This window comes from Ictalurus punctatus, chromosome 27 (genome assembly GCF_001660625.3).
Source record: "Ictalurus punctatus breed USDA103 chromosome 27, Coco_2.0, whole genome shotgun sequence".
Taxonomy (NCBI): Eukaryota; Metazoa; Chordata; class Actinopteri; order Siluriformes; family Ictaluridae; genus Ictalurus; species Ictalurus punctatus.
The window spans coordinates 7,035,478-7,053,253 of NC_030442.2; the positions used below are offsets into that span (position 1 = coordinate 7,035,478).

At 41.3% G+C, this 17,776-nt stretch overlaps 1 protein-coding gene across 1 annotated transcript in view; it reads right to left on the reverse strand.

Moving 5' to 3' along the window:
- Positions 1–17,776, reverse strand: part of galns (galactosamine (N-acetyl)-6-sulfatase) — a 47,607-nt gene that overhangs the window by 28,157 nt on the left and 1,674 nt on the right. Inside the window, exons 2-9 of the mRNA XM_017459210.3 lie at positions 16,651–16,774; positions 14,583–14,657; positions 13,808–13,910; positions 10,844–10,987; positions 9,589–9,655; positions 7,914–8,041; positions 3,727–3,866; positions 3,514–3,617 (exon numbers count right to left, since the gene is read on the reverse strand). Of these exons, the coding sequence (XP_017314699.1) occupies positions 3,514–3,617; positions 3,727–3,866; positions 7,914–8,041; positions 9,589–9,655; positions 10,844–10,987; positions 13,808–13,910; positions 14,583–14,657; positions 16,651–16,774 (885 nt within the window). The remainder of the gene's footprint in view (positions 1–3,513; positions 3,618–3,726; positions 3,867–7,913; positions 8,042–9,588; positions 9,656–10,843; positions 10,988–13,807; positions 13,911–14,582; positions 14,658–16,650; positions 16,775–17,776) is intronic.

Consider the following 17,776-nt stretch of genomic DNA (forward strand, 5'->3'; position numbering starts at 1 on the left):
CTTTGAGGGAGACGGCACGCTCACAATCAGATAGTGCTATCAACCCGGAGCAGCTGGCTGTGCCACGAGCACGCACACACGCGCACACACACACACACACACACACACACACACACACACACACACACACACACACACACACACAACCTGCCTTAGCCTCTGTGAATTCTCCATTCTCTCCATCCGCCACCTTCTCAGCCAGAGAAGGCCTGGCACATTCCATTATCCCCACACACACACACACACACACACACACAGAGGAAAAGGAGAAATCAAAGAAGACAATTAATAAGGTTGACTACCTACTACTACCAGTAGATCTAGCTCAATGGGAAAAGAAATACATTGTTGAAAGAAATACAGAAAGAAAAAACTTCGTTGAAAAAAAGACGACACATTTCTTTATCTCCCTTTTAAACTCTGTTAGTCCCCCCACTCCCTCACACCTTTTAATGCAGCTTCCCTGCTTTATTCTGGACTGAGTATGCATATGTCTTGGCTAAATCCTGGTGGAAGTTATCTGAGGAGACAGACCTGCTATCCTTGTCTAATTCACTCCAGCTCTGGGGCTCAGCTGATAAAGCGAGCCTAAGCGATGGGGCTGGCAGCTTTGGGGCTGACTGTGGCTCAGCCCTCCTCCTTGCATCCCTCCATCCTCCCTGTCCATATGTGGGAATGCTGAGCTGGCCGGCGTTCCTCTGCCAACCCATTCCATCACATCCTGAGCCAACTCGGTCTTCTGTTGGCATCCAGAAGTGAAACCTGCCACGTCTGGAAATCATGAAGCATTTTGGATCGAGCATACACAGTGTGTATAGATTATAAAAGCTTTAAAGGCCATAAAATAAAAGGGCCAGTGTGCTGATCACGGTGGTCAGGTGTATTTATACTGAGGTCAGGTCACACTTAATGCACGCAGACGAAATCCATTCTAATGGCAACGGGGGCGAATACTTACGCAATCAATATTATGAGCTATTTTGTATAAATGCATGACATATAATCCCAGTTATTTCCATTTCAGTTCCAGGTTGTGAGAATATACAATGCAGAAATGTTCATGGGGGCTGAATACTTATACACGGCACTCTACTTATATGCAATTAATTTGACTCTAGTCTGTGTTGCAAAGAGCGGCTGTCGAAATACTAATATTTAATAACTAATTAATAACTAATTAATTATAGCTAGCTGTACAGCAGTATACTGAGGAAATGAACTTTGGAGAAGGTAAATCCATCCGTCCATATGGCGAGGAACACCTTGGACTGGGTGCCAACCCTTCGCAGGGCACGATCGCACATGTTCACACTACGGACAATCTGGGAACGCCAAAATCAGCCTACAACGGATGTCTTTGGACTGGGGGAGGAAACCGGAATACCCTGAGGAAAGCATGGGGAGAACACGCAAACTCTGTGCGCACAGGACGGAGGCAGGATTTGAACCCCCAACCCCAGAGGTGTGAGGCGAGCGTGCTAATCACTAAGCCACCGTGCGCCTGAGAATGTAAATATAGAGAGTTAAATATCAAGGAAGCTGGAAGCTGATAAATATGTAAGTAAAAGAAGGTATTAAATAAGCTGACATTACACCCAGCAGCTATCACAGTGACAGCCAAACATTGTGGATACTAGTCACCTTAACTTTTTCACTTTAACCGTCGTGAGCTTTTGTATGGATAACGTCAAGGAATGCACCACCAGCTACATTCAATGCTATTAACTAGTATTATTTTACCATTATAGGATACTGTTTTTACAAAATGACACATTCGGCGATGACCCTCACCACCTTCTGCTCATTATATAATACACAGCTTTAGGGCACCATGTATGTAGGATGTCCAAGCCACAGAAACTGTGCTGGTATCAGTGTGTCCCATATGAGGAAGCAGAGCCAGAATCTGAAAGCTGGGTCAGGTTTACTCTGCAGCTGGCGGGCAAATTTTAACATCGTGGAACACCTGCTTGCCCTGGCGCTGCCCTCCACTCCACCGCTCCTCTCCTCCACCACTCTATCACTCCCTGAACACCTGGCACCCACACGAACAAAACTTCCCTCTGCTGCCAACTTCTAGCCTTCCACATGCGCCCAGACACACATACACACACACCCGACCCACTCACCCCTCCTCCTTTTCCCCTGCCTGTCCTTTATCCCGCACGCCTGGCATATTCAGATATAGAAGCCCTCATTACAGCTCAATCCAACCTCGGCAAACACACAAACAGATTAGCCGCTTAAGACGTTCCCAATCCCTCTCTGCGCTATCAGAGTCCTGCACACCCGTCAGATACGAGCCGGGGGCAGAGCTTAACGCAGCCTGCAGACACCTCACCATTCCAGATCCTCCAAAAAATCCCCACCCTGCGCCTCAGTGCTGTCTCGCAGCCGCCCATAATACAATTAAAAGTCATTTGCAGAACGCGCGGCTTTAGCGGATCAGTAAAGGGAGGCTTCCTTTCAGCCAGGGGGGAGAGGGAGAGAGAGAGAGAGAGAGAGAGAGAGAGAGAGAGAGAGAGAGAGAGAGAGAGAGTGCACAGACAGCTTCAGAAGTTATGCAGAGAAAAACATGTACACACAGACGGGAAAAAAAACGCTTGCTTTTTTGTATCTTTGTCAAAAAGGCAGGAGATTCCAGTGCGTTCCTTTGAGAGGAGGGATTGAATTACAATACCTGATGAGGCCATTAAGACTGATTCAACAGTCAAAACAATTGAGAAGGATTGGTTAGAGGATTAAAACCAAAAGCATTCACTAACTGCTGAATAAATAAATACATTTATCCATTCCTCTCCCACTGTCTAGAAGCCACAGGTCTTAATTTATCAACATAGTTTTAAGATGGACCGACTTCTACAACGAAGCAAAGTATGTTATAATTTTATATATATATATATATATATATATATATATATATATATATATATATATATATATATATATATATATATTACCTTAGCCTAAAGGTTATTAGTGCTTAATGAAAGATTTTTTTTAATCTGCTCAAATTTAACCTGGTGAAGTATATGGATGGATGAAGCTGTAAAAAGCCAAGTAACACTTCGCACATTCTGAAATCGGTTGCCTACGACAAGTTTGGCTAGCCAAGTTAATTTTGCGTACTTGTCATGAGATCGCTATCACAACTTCTCTGAAAGTAGCTACCCGGCCACGTCGATGCTAGAGCGACTAGGATGTAGGACATACAGGTGTCTTTACTTTTAATCGTCCCGATCTTTAATTTACATCTCACCATCTTGAGTCGTGTTTTATTTGAGAGAAAAATTAAGTTTGGAAAGGCATCAGAGAATTTGGTGCAGGTGGATGCAACTCCAATCTTATAAGTAATAATATCTGGTACATCGATGCAACTTGTACAGTAAAGAAACATGAGGCTTTTCTGTCAAAGAGACAGAATTCAGGGGGTAAGCCTAATACGCTGGTACACTGTCGTATTAGTACTGTCTACCAATCGAGAAATTGAAACGAGCATGCTCTATTTCGCACCGTGCCTGCTGGGATTCGTCCAGGCCACCAAGCAATAGCAGGCTCCCTCATTCCTCCCTCAAAAGTCGTCTCCTTTCCGCACAGGAATGGGCCATTACTGCCACCTAAGATCACAGAAAGAAAACAAGCACACTGAACAAGCCCTGAGGAAAGTAGATTAAGAGACAGAGAAAGCAACACAAAGACACTGTGTTGAGTTTTATAGCTCCTCACTTTGTCCTGGTCCAGACATCACTGCAGCACCGTTATCGGAAGTGAAGAACACAAATGTGTTGTTTTCGATGCTCAGGTCAACCAGGTGAGCCAAAATCTTCCCCACACTGTGGTCCAGCTCCATCACAGCATCACCATAGCTATAAAAAAAAAAAAACCCCCCGAAAAAACAGCATCATACATTTCAGTCCTCTTCTACAGAACAACACTGAAGACTAGGTATTATGAGACCACTATAAGAATGCATAAAGTATTCCACGTGTAACATCAACAGCACATTACTGCAGAGTTCCTACCTAAAGATATGCATTAAAGAAAACTACAAATACATTTGATCACCCAATAAATCAGTGCAACCATGGCAAGAGATGAGTGTGGGGGAAAAACCCCCATCATTCTAAACAAAAGCATCATTATTAATAAGAATACTTTCTAAAATAGGTGGAGGAATTGGGACTAAAGTAGCTCACGCTTTTGTCTACCCTCAACACACACCTCATTTAACATTCTGAGAGAACGCCTGCTTAGCAAGGTCTGAGATATCATGAGGAATACTAAACGACCACAGACGACCCTGGCAATGCATTCCCTTTTCCTCTGACTTACCACTGGCTCGCTTAAAATCAACATTTAATTTATGTTGGAAAACTGGTTTGTTTGCTTGATTGGGAAATAGATCCGAGGTTAATCTTCTGCATTTCTTGAAATATGAAATGAAGTGTGATACTATATACAGAGTGGTCATGGTCTGGGTGACTGCTATCTATTCCTTTCACGCATTAAAGACAAGACAGGATATAAATCATTTTTAGGAGCATAGAAAAAGTTTTGGCTTCATGCTGTGATTTCAGAAGCTGTTGCTCTCACTAGAAGTATGCACTAAAGTTAAGTTTTCAGTCACTTGATACCTTTTAGGCAAGATTATAGTGGTTCTAGTCTAAATATTCTGTGATTATACACACACACACACACACACACACACACACATATATATATATATATATATATATATATATATATATATATATATATATATATATATATATATATATATATATACACACACATATATATATACACACACACACACATATATATATATATATACACACACACACACACACATATATATATATATATATATATATATATATATAGGGGCATTTGCCAGCATATTTTATAAGCTATGAAGGCACTGGTGGACCTGTGCAGTGCAGTAACACTTCTATATCCAGATATACTGCTGTGTTCAGTGTAATATCCTGTTTGCCAGTGCCTCTGATCCTCAGGTGAAACTACCTAGAATAGTAGGAGCTGCTCCACACAACTGAGGCGCATGAAAGAACCACCGGCCAAACTCCACCAGCCAAGAGCATGATCTGTATTCTTGGTGAGGAAGAATGATGGTAAAGAAGTTGAAGCTGACCCAGATGAGAGCCCTTCCACTACTTGTACTGTTCTAGTAGATATAACTTGTAGACAACTGCCTCAAACACTGCTGGTCACAGGTACTTGTGGTGGACAGGAAGCCTCAAAGCCTTAAACTCAGTCCTCATGCCATTCACCAGGGGAGTCTGACCTTTAACCTCTTGTCCCATTCAAAAACAGATCAATCACTGCACCTTGCACAAACACACACTCTGAGTGGCCACAATGGAGCTCAGGGTGTGCTATAAAACTGCAGGCAGAAATTACACATCAACTGGCTTACCAGCTAGAAAACCTCACCTTCTGGTAATGGATTACAGTATCCACTACCGTAAGGCACTCGCACTGACGTTGACCAGTGCAAAGAACAAATCATGTGATTGGTTTCTTCTCATCAGGCGGGTAATACTGCTAAAGGAAATCCCTAAGGACAAGGGCATCCCTGCCCCTGCTGATGGTTTGACCTTTAAAGCCTCCTCCAGAAGAGACACCTGAGACACACTTAGACGGATGGTTTGTTGGGGCAGTTTAATGAGGCCCAATAAAACCATGTTGTGTAGTCTGGTGGCTGAGAACCTGCGTAACTTGGCCCTACAACTCTCCAATGTATTGGCCACCGTTACAGAAATGCCACACGGGTTGACGGGGGTTCATGACATTTAAGCTGCTGTTCAGGTACAGACCCCAGGGAACGTTTGAAGTGGAAGACCTGGAAAGAGCAACATTCCTACTACTGCTCAGTCATCGAGAATGTGCAACAGACGCAGCTGCACATATGGAAGACTCAGCCAACCCATGGATACCATGAGAGGGGCCCAGCAAGCAAAGAACAGGAACCCCAAGAATATTCATGGTGCTGCAGCACTTGACTGCAGGGTTGACCATCATGCCAGGTCATGACACACCAATACAGACATCTTCTTCCACCGCAATGTCCTTTTGCCAGACTACTCCAGTGCCCCAAGCGCAGTGCTAACTGTGAAGGGGACTGTGAAATCAAGCCTTGTATTTGGGTACCACTAATCCTGAACTGCCTGTTACGCAGGATCAGCACTCTAGACAACCACATCCTCCCTCTATTTCACACACTGCAACCAAAACAAAAGCACATCCAGCTTTCTCCAATGAGTCTCCTTTAGTTATTACAGAAAGGAGACTACCCTCCTGATCAAAGCTACTGCCACTCCAGCCTAATCCCACAGAGTACAAGTATGCCAAGCACCGTGTAGATTTCATGCTTATTCAATATAAAAATGTACTACTAGTTAAATGATAATGATTATTGTGGTAGCGGTAACCAGGGGCGTAACCTGGCCTGGGCATTCGGGGGCTGTAGCCCAGAAGATTTTTTCTTTAGCCCGAACAATTCTCTCCTTGGAGCAATTTTTCACTACGTAACTGAACGTCCGTAAAAGAAGACTGTAATTTTGTATCTTCAGTGAACAGACGTAAGACTGTGTTTGGGAAAATGGATATTTTTTTATTTATAAATGACCAGTAAAGGTTTTGAAACTGAAACACTAACATCCTCTGATGCTGAGCAGGAAAACAAGGTGTGTCAATGTCTATACGAGATCCAAGTTACATGAACATGATATGAGCGGAGCATAAGGACAGATAACGTACTTTACATGGCACTGTAGCAGCTAAACCCATACACTGATAGCTTAGTTGTTCGGTAGATAGCCAAAACGTTTCACATTTTATCCCTCTGATAGTCCTGCAAACACCTGAGGCAAGTTTTATGATAAATGAAACTTTTTGTCCAATTTTCACATTTTTAAGCAATTAGCCGTCACATGCAAGAAAAAAAAATGCATGGAAATAGTCAATTTAGAAGTACGTTTTAAAACGCTTTTTGATGGAGAAGAATCTGGGCTCAGCCCCGGATGATTAACAGTCCAGCTAATGCCTCTGTTGGTAACTCAGCATTTAAGGTTAGTTGAACAGGTCGTACAAAGAATGAGTCACTGTCAAGCAATGCTGGCATTGTAACCCTCAAAATGTCCATTTAATTCAGCTTTTGTCTCACTTATAGCTTGCTATGGATAATTAGTTTTTTGTGCAAAAAAACCCCTGTATTATCTGTAATCCATCCTTCTTCAGGGTCACGGAGGAGCCTGGAGCCATGGGGAACAAGGCGGGGTACATCCTGAACAGGGTGCCAATCCATCACAGAGCACACTCACATACACATTCACACATACACATTAATGTATGAATGGGTGTGTGACACACCCATGCATGTCTTGGGACTGGGGGAGGAAACTGGAGTACCCGGAGGAAACCCTCGCAACACGGGGAGAACATGCAAACTCCACACACACACAGGGCCACGGTGGGAATCGAACCCCTGACCCTGGAGGTGTGCGGCAAACGTGCTAACCACTAAGCCAGTGGTACTAGTAACTACTACTACTACTACTACTACTACTACTAATAATAATAATAATAATAATAATAATAATAATAATAATAATAATAATAATAAAAAATAATAATAATAGTAATAGTAATAATAATAATAATAATAATAATAATAATAATGTGTATTGGCACCCTGTCCAGGGTGTATCCCAGGGTGTGCCCGATGCTCCCTGGGATATGCTCCAGGTTCCCCGTGACCCTGAAAAGGATTAAGCGGTATAGAAGATAGATGGATGGATGGATGGATGGATGGATAATAAGTGTACATAGTATTTTACTAGTATTTCGACATCTTTGCACCAATAATTGAGTAATTGAGATCTGGATCTTACAGTCCCCGCTGACTTTGACCCAGGAATTGCTTGGAAGCATAAACTGGATCGTGTGTGGCATCTGGTGCCCAGTAGAGAAAAAAAGGCTGATGGGCTGTGTTTTGGTGCGAGACGAAGTCCAATGCTTCCTGTAATCAGATGTGAGAGGACCATCAGTAGGTTATAACAATGTCATCTTGCTACTTAAAAGATACTGTATTCGCAGAGCAAATCGTACTTATGATGATCTTCAGCATTTCACCAGTACAGAGACTGCGTTAAGCGATTTTTCAGTTAAAAAAATATTCATAAAAGTCAACCGAGAGCAGTGGAAACATCCATATAACTATGCTTACATAGACATAGTCAGCTACTTGTAGTTTTAACTTCATGCTTGTTGCTAACGGACACCTCACGTTTTACATTCTATATTTACATTTCACATGCGATCCCATTTGGAAAGCTGAAAAAATTTAACACATCAAGCTCTATTGTATCACCCAATCAAACAGGCCACATCGAGTCCAAATCCAAAACAGCCATGTTAGTTAGAAAATATAAACAAATGTACAAATCTTTTCAACTTCTCAGTTCTGAACCCAAAGCCTCCTTCTCACAACAGTGTTGGAAAAATCTATTTAATCTTTGTTGTTAATAAACCTTGAGCGATAACAAGGTGTAATGTGATGTAATTCATTGTGCCTAATGTAAACTATTCTAATATTGCAGATTGTTATTATCAGAAGAATCATAAAATAGTTATCTGATCATGCCATAACAGATCAGGGCCTTCATTCACAAAGAAATGTAAAGCTAAAAGTAGTAATCAAGCTCATGTGTTTAATACATTTCATGACAACAAGCTTTAAAAACACACTGCGCTGACTGTGGGAGTATTTTATTAATGGTTGGGGAGTTATAAGCACGGTCAAGCCACCAACAAAGTCATGCACAGATCGAAGTTTACTCTCTGCTTTTTATCTACATGAAAACTGCCGTTAGACAGCAGATATAAGCTACAGATATCATCTGCAAGTCATGGTTTACATGATGATGGAAGTTTTCAATGGCTGTTTTAGAGGATCCCATAATAAATAAATAAATAAATAAATAATCCACTGCATAATGTCATACAAGTTTCATAATGCGTGAACACAACAATCTAAACGCTCACATCATGTTTTCTTTTAAATGGTTAAAAACAGTGCACAGACACATGAACACGGCAATCAAAATTATTCAACCCCGATTGCAATTCGGGTTTATAGTCAGAATTTACAGACTTTCCGCTGTTTGCAATGAACAAATCAAACAAAAGCGATTGGAATAGTTGGACACAGCGAATGCTGCAAGTGGTTTCCACAAATTCAACTGAAAAAGCAACTTATAATGCTTCTCCAGTCTCACAAGTATTCAACCCCCTGAATAGAATCCCATAAATATGCTGAAAGTCTGTAAACATTTTGACAATAAACCTGATTTGCAATGGTGGTTGAATCATTTTGATTGCAACTCTATACACCTTCGTGGCTTAGGAATTCCGCCTTAATGTTCCACGAATAAGTTTTAAGAACAAACTCGCAGCTAAAAACTACTAGTGCCACTCAGGCGAACTCTATATGTAAGATATGGTTCTTTGTGAACACACTGTTTTTGGACAACGTTTCACCAGTGATGTGGGAACTGTAAAACTCACCTGTAAAAAGTACTGTGTGAGCTCTGACTCCCCGGTTTTCCTGTTGATTTTAAATTCCTCATAGTACCTGCAAAAACACAATGACTTATGTGTCCCATTAATGCTTTAACGTGAACTGGTTGACCTCGATACAGTAACTGTAATCTATATCACGCAAGTGGCAGGAGCAGATTTTACCACAGGTACTCACTAGACTTCAGTAACATATATTAGGTACGGATTATTGGAATATCGGAACTGCGTATGTACACAGTTGCGATATAGGCTTGCCTACAAAGTAGTCACCTTGTTAACTCGCTAGTGGAATATTAAATTGGAGAATAAATAAATCAGGACTCATGTACAGATGGTGTAGTCGGCTACATAAAACCCAGTTTAATCAGCAATCAAATGCTATATGTGTGAAATATATTTATGCGGTTCCACTTGTTTAAACAAACAGCTTTATGCACTTTTTTAATGTTCTGAAAGGGGAATCGTATCGGTTTGCAATGCCTTCTGGGTAAGTTCTGCACATAAAGTCAATTATGTTGACTTGATCCTTCAGGCTTCTGAACGGTCATCTAACAGACTTCAGCTGTGCTAATAAAGTACTGGAATAGTTCTGAAGATGGGATTCATCAGAGAGGAAGTCAATAAGGTTGTGTTAAAACAGCTTTGGAACACAGCCTAGGTTAGCTCCACACTTTGCTCTCAGGAATACTTTCGAGTAAATTTCACACTACATTCAGGTTTTGTTCTGAACAGCAGCTTGCTGAAGGGTGTTTTTCCGAAGAGTGATTAAGAAGTGAATTTAGCGAGGCACACGGCGAGTCTCTGAAGAGCTCGGGCTGTGTTATGAGTGTGAGCGAATGCATGTTGCTGCCTCGCCAGTTCTCATGCTCTGGCTGTTCCAGGTGTCCTAACACACCGTCAAAGCAACCTGCCGTCTCCTGGGGTGTGTGTATGTTTGTGTGTTTGTGTGTACGCGTCTGGCCAAGCTCGGGTATGCTACGCTCATTAAACCCACTGCTAAGCACAAAAGCGGCACACTTGCTAGAAGCAATGACCCTGAATGCACATATGGCTGGTTTGGGAGAACAAACAGACAGATAATGGGGGATCCGAACACAGCTGGCATAAACACAAGCCAGAAAAATAAACGATTAATTTATCCAGGGTGCTAGCCAAGAAATTCAGAGAGAAAACAGAGGTTATTGTCTCTAGGTAGACATTTTCAGACGTGAGTGTACAAACGTGCGATTCAGATATCTACCTTCCAATCATTTGGGAGTTGTTATAAACAGGGATGTTGGGACGATCACTTTCCTTATAGGGTCCGAAATGGCAGTGTGGAGAACCGAAGAACTGGTCAAAACCGTGCTCCAGAGGCAAGTGCTGCTCTCTGTGTCCAAGGTGCCTGATGCATCAGATACAGATTAGAAGTTAGAAGAAGTTTACATCAGAAACCAGCTGTAGATTCTTCTGAATCTCTTATTCACCAAGTATAAGATGGACAAGGAATTCCCCTTTGTGTAACATAAGCTCCAATAATATAAAGAAAATTGGCATATACTGTAAAAAATAAAATAACAGAAATACAAGCAGTAGCTACGGAGCTGTGAAAAAGTATTTAATTTCCTGATTTCTTCTGTTTTTGTGTATATCGCATACTAAATAGTTTCAGAAATTAATACAAAATTTAAGATGAAACTAAGGCAACCTGAGTAAACACAAAATACAGTTTGTAAATGATAATGTGATTTCCATCCATCTTCAACCGCTTACTCCTTTTCAGGGTCACGGGGAACCTGGAGCCTATTCCAGGGAGCATCGGGCACAAGGCGGGGTACACTCTGGACTGGGTGCCAGTCCATTGCAGGGCACACAATCACACACACATTCACACACACTTTCATACACTACGGACACTTTAGACACGCCAATCAGCCTACCATGCATGTCATGTCTTTGGACTGGGGGAGGAAACCGGAGTACCCGGAGGAAACCCCGGGAGCACGGGGAGAACATGCAAACTCCGCACACACAGAGCCGCGGGAATCGAACACCGACCCTGGAGGTATGAGGCGAACGTGCTAACCACTAAGCCACCATGCACCCGATAATGTGATTTATTGAAGCAAAAAAGTTATCCAATACCAACTGGGCCTGTGTGAAAATCTATGAAACTGCATTCATAATGGTGTTCAGCTGGACTAGACGCAGCCAGGCCTGATTACTGCAAACCCTGTTCAATCAAATCTACACTGAAATAGAACTTTTTCAACAGTTTGAAGTTAGTTAAAAGGTCTTTCCCAGTAACACACTATGGCATAGTTGAAGGAAATTCCAGAAATGATGAGGAAGAAGGTGATTGAAATACATGAGTCTGGGAAGGGTTAAAGCTATTTCAAAGGCTCTGGGACTCCAAAGGAGCACAGTGAGAGCCGTTATCTCCAAATGGAAAAACAGCCCAGTAGTGAACCTTCACAGAAGTGGCCTTCTTTCCAAAATTCATCCGAGAGCACAGTGACGGCTCATCCAAGAAGTCACAAAAGGGCCAAGGACAACATCAAAGGATGTTGTCTTTTTCACAGGTCTCTCTTGCATTAATAAAGGTCACTGTTCAGGACTCCACTATCAGAAAGACACTGGACAAAAATGGCATCCATGGAAGGGTGGCGAGGTGAAAATCACTGCTAACCCAGAAGAACATTAAGGCTCATCTGAATTTTGCCAAAACACACCTTAATGATCCTCAAACCTTTTGGGAGAATGTTCTGTGGTTTGATGAGTCGAAAATGGACTTGTATGGAAGACAGGTGTCCCGTTACATCTGGCGTAAACCAAACACAGAATTCCACAAAAAGAACATCAGACCTACAGTGAAGCATGGTGGTGGGAGTGTGATGGTGTGGGGATGCTTTGCTGCTTCCTGGTTAACGTGCAATAATTGAGGGAAACGAATTCTGCTCTCTACCAGAAAATCCTAAACGAGATTGTCCAGTCTAGAGTCCGTAACTTGAAACTCGGCAAGACAATGATCCAAAGCATAGGAGTAAGTCCTAGTCCTAGAAGTAAGTGAAAGACTAACCTTGCAAGTTTGGTTGCAGTTACTGCTCCTAAAGGTGGCACAACCAGATTTTAAGTTTAAGGAGGCAAATAGATTTTCACATGGGTGATAGGTCTTGGATAACTTTTTTTGCATCAATAAAAATAAAAACAATATAGATTAAAACTTTATTGTGTGTTTACTCAGGTTGCCTTTGATTTGTGTTGTATTTCGTTTGAAGATATAAAACTATTATGTGTACACAAAAACAGAAGAAATCAGGGGAAAAAGGCAAATACTTTTTCACAGCACTGTATATACAAACATCCAGTATATGAATATTTACACTGTGCCAATTTTATTGGCTCTAACTCTTGGCTTTTCCCAGCATTTGAGGCTTCTGGACTTTACTCCAAGGTAAAATGTTAAGTAGTCATTATTTTCCCTTCTTTCTTTGGATGCTTCCACACTTGCCATTTTTTTCCTCGACACCCGGTGTATGTTTGACATGTAATCCTATAGGATTATACCTACCTTGCAGCCAATTTGGAAAAACACTGCTGCTGGTGGTTTTTGGTCACAGCAGAACACTTGCAAAGTTGGCATGGTTATAGTTACAGTGTGGATGTCACAAGTGTTTTTTCTTTCTTTCTTTCATATGAGCACATAAGGAGCTCAATAAAAACAAGTAGAACTCGCCTCTGCCGCCAAAATGTCTAGTCTGTCTGGTGAGTAATCTGTATGCTTGAAATACCCTTAAGATGTACTGTATTTCATTCAGGAAGGAAGCTATTGAAGAGAATCCTCAGACGTTTGACCTTGCTGTGACCCTGACCCTGTTTGGACAAACAAAACATTCAAACGCTCTTTCTTGAGCTATCGTGCTAACAAGAATCTTGGACCGATTCATGGACTGATGCACGGACATCCCAAAAACACAATGACTCCTTCACCTAGTGGTAAATGTGGAGGTATAATAAAAGTAAAAATTTAAACAGTGTGAAAGCAGCCTTTCTCAAAGTAGCCAAGTGCAGCTCTCTCAGCAGTTTAGAGTGCGAGAACTGAACCAGAGAATATGACAATACAAAGACCAACCAGACAGAAATAGAGAATGACACATTCTGTACGGTGCTTGTGACATCCTCTGGATTTCCTCCGGAAAGGAACACAATAAACAGAGAAACTCACCACTTGCCAACGATCTTGCTGACATAGCCTTGTTTTTTTAAGATCTGAGGCAACAGGATCTCATCCTTAGTAATTCCTCCCACGACCTCTTGAGGTGTATAGGCTGTGTGAGATACACGATTCAACAAACAGACATTCATTTGAATAGTAACACCACAGCACTGTAGAATGCTCAACTCTGATTGGTCAGAAGGTGTTGATACATTTTCAACAACAGTAGCTCTGACAGTAGACTTGTATTATAATGCACTCGCATTCGAATACGTTACTGATTCTACAGTAACAACTAATTCAACCCTAACCAGAGACTTGTTTACACATAAACGGATTAAAAACGTGAAATCAGTCAAAGGTAAATCTGTAAATTTAATATTAACTTTAAGATTTATGACAAAAAAAAAAAAAAAGAGTCTTCAGGCCAGGGGGGTAACATGACAAGTTCTTCTTAGAGATAAATAGAGAAGATTGAGGGATCACCAGTTTATAGCTGTGTTGTAGCACCAGTTTATCCCAAAACTTGTTTTGTAGACGTTCCACAAACTATTAACGTATAAACAGCAGGAACTTTTGTTTTATAATTATTGCGAGAGAGAGAAAAATGCAATAATTAGCAAATCGCTGTAGTATAAGAGGAATTTAATTTAAAAAAAGAAGAAATTTCTGGATGTACTGATTATTTTAAAATAATCAGCCATCCTGAAGTTCCCTATTTTCCAATATGCCAAATTGTACTTTCTTCCACATGTGATTGCGTGATAGTCAGGGAAGGTCATACCATTCCTGGCATGAGCGTTGGTGGTGTAGAATCCGTTCCGAATGGGAAGACGCCCGGTCAGCAATGCGGCTCTGGCTGGAGAATTCAGGAATGAGAAACATTTCAGTGAGAACGTGTGAAACGTGTGCCATCGATCATGAAAAGCATCTCGAGCATGAAGGAAAAACATTACTACTGCGACTACACCAAATAAAGTTTAAAATGCGATTGAAAGGTAAGAGTTTCCTCCAGGGAAATTCAGTTATAGGTTTAGACTCACAAAATCACCATGCGAGCCTCGTTTTCAAAAAGACAAAACTGAAGACATCCTTAATATGTCCTCATCCTGCATATTGTGATTAGCCGGCCTTCTTCTTATCTACTACGTGATTACATTTCTAATTAAGGCTTCGAGGCAGAACGCTGTCTCCACGGCACTAACGCAGAACACCAGGATAGAGCAGGAGCCGTCCTCCAGGCGCCCTCATCTCACGCTGACCAGATTACCAATCGATTACACCTTATTTGCTTAAATATTAATTACAACTGAAAATGGGCTAATGGCACATCTTATGCATTAAAGGTTCCTTCAAATTCCCAAATTGTGGGCCATTTGCACATTTCAACAGAGGGAGCATTAAGTACATTATCATAATGAGTTCTGTATGCCTGCCTCTCTCACTGCCTGGAGTTCTCATTTAGGAGTGTATTAAACTGACCGAAGCCAATTCTAAAGAACGATACTTTTAGCTTTAACACATTTATTTAAAAAAACACACAACAACTTACAAATGTAAAATTAGCACCCGACTCATATATTTAAAGGAAACTCTTCCACTCCAATTTTTCCAGCCTCATAATATTTCACAAAAACTTCATCTCTAAAAGTAGCTCGTAAACTTCCAAAAACAGGTTTAAACCATGTAACGATAGCAAGCTTGAAAAGTTATCATCTTGAATGCAATGATTGGAGAGTTTGTGTTTAATCTTCTAAGAGAAGTAATGCAGCACCACCAGAGATCAAGGTTTTGATAACTTGTCCACACGACTGAATGCAGTTATGTAGCGCAGACGAACTGGGAATATGTGTTACACACTAAACAGGACACGCCCTCTGCAGAACACAGATTATCTGGTTTAATTGGTTTTCTTTTAAGGTCCACAAACTCCAAAGCCATGGTTAAGAAGCCTACTGTAAATCGATGCTCTAATGTAAAATAATAGAGATTGCACCAATCTGATATCCAGTACAAACCTGGATCGGATATTATATAGTGAGGGGGGAAAAAAGGAATCATTAATGAGTCTGATCCTATTCTGTAACGAGCTAACATGCTATTATAATATACTGTTTATTTTCATGTTCAAATTATACAAGAGCTTCATTTTCAATTAGGCTGTAAACAGTTTTGTTTGCATAATGATTTGATTATATTTAGCATGAATATGTAATACACTCGAATTACATTGTCTAATTTTGCATGATATTTATGTTTCGTTTTCTTTTTTTTGTAGTTTATTTCAATAGCAAAAACGGTCAAGTTGATGCCTGTGTATGTTTTGAGAGTACAGTCATTTTAGATGTCCGTCTTAAGTGATGTGCTTCACTCTTTTTAAAAATTATATTTAAGTTTTACATTTAAAAACATTGGACCGGAATGGGTGTTTCTACTGAACAGATCAGTAGTAGATAATAAGCAGACAGTGGTAGGAGAAGATTTTTGTGAATACAGACCCTGATCTCCAACAGGTAAAAATCTGAATCTGTCAAAATCTTATTCAAGCTGACAATATCAAAGTCTTTCTAAAGTACTACAGTGAGCAAGTCGTATTAACTAGAAGTGAAAACACACTGTTAACACATAATATCCACTGAATACTGAGCACTGTAATATATCCACACATCTATTTATATGAAAAAGGTGAACTACAATCCCACAGTAAGAAGGTTAAAGATGTACAAGGGACCAACATTTAAATTCCAGCTGTGCAGATTTCTATGGCTGTTATTTTCCCCCCTAGTTCTTGAGGCTTTTCCTGTATCCCATGAGAAATGTAAAAGGCGAGCATAGCACAGGAGCATACATACATGGAGAGCAGAGTGGATTTGCAGAGTAGAAGTTGGGGAACAGCATCCCCTGAGAGGCCATCGTATCCAGATGTGGGGTTTCTTTAGAGGGCTCACCAAATACACCTAGATCACCCCATCCCATCTGAAACAGAACATCATAGAGGGGAAGAATGAGATTCCAAACAGATGCAAAGTGTTTTTTTTAGTGTCTCATAATAATTAATCTATCATTCAATATAACCAGTGTTGTTAACTAGCTTAGAGACTTTTTAAAACATTTAAATTACATTTATGGCATTTGGCAGACGCCCATATCCAGGACGACTTACATTTCTCTAATTTCTACAAATGAGCATTTGAATGTTAAGGGCCTTGCCCAAGGGCCCAGCAGTGGCAGCTTGGCAGTGCTGGGATTTGCACTCACGACCATCCAATCAGTAGTCCAACGTCTTAACCACAGAGCTACCACTGACCCCTTTGGCAACTTCATTTAATCCCAAAAAAAGTCTGGTGACAAATCTAGCAAGTTTGGGGCAGACATCAGCAGCTGTCTTGTATTCAACACGGCTTTCCAACTCACATCATGGCTGCTGGTCATACTGTATTTGAGTTGACAAGGCATAACAATGTGTAAAGGATGACTTTAGTTGTACTTGCAAGGACGTTCCCATCAACCAATGACTGAACAGCATGATCACTGACCAGCATTGTTCCCAAGCAACCAATCACTGACCAGTACTGTTTCCCAGCAACCAATCACTGACCAGCATTGTTCCCCAGCAACCAATCACTGACCAGCATTGTTCCCCAGCAGCCACTCACTGACCAGCACTGTTCCCAAGCACCAATCACTGACCAGCACTGTTCCCAAGCACCAATCACTGACCAGCACTGTTCCTAAGCAACCAATCACTCACCAGCACTGTTCCCAAGCAACCAATCACTCACCAGCACTGTTCTCAAGTAACCAGTGACCACCACTGTTCCCCAGCAACCAATCACTGACCAGCATTGTTCCCCAGAAACCAATCACTGACCAGCATTGATCCCAACAACCAATCACTGACCAGCCCTGTTCACCAGTAACCAATCACTGACCAGCCCTGTCGCCAGTAACCAATCACTGAACAGCACTGTTCCCCAG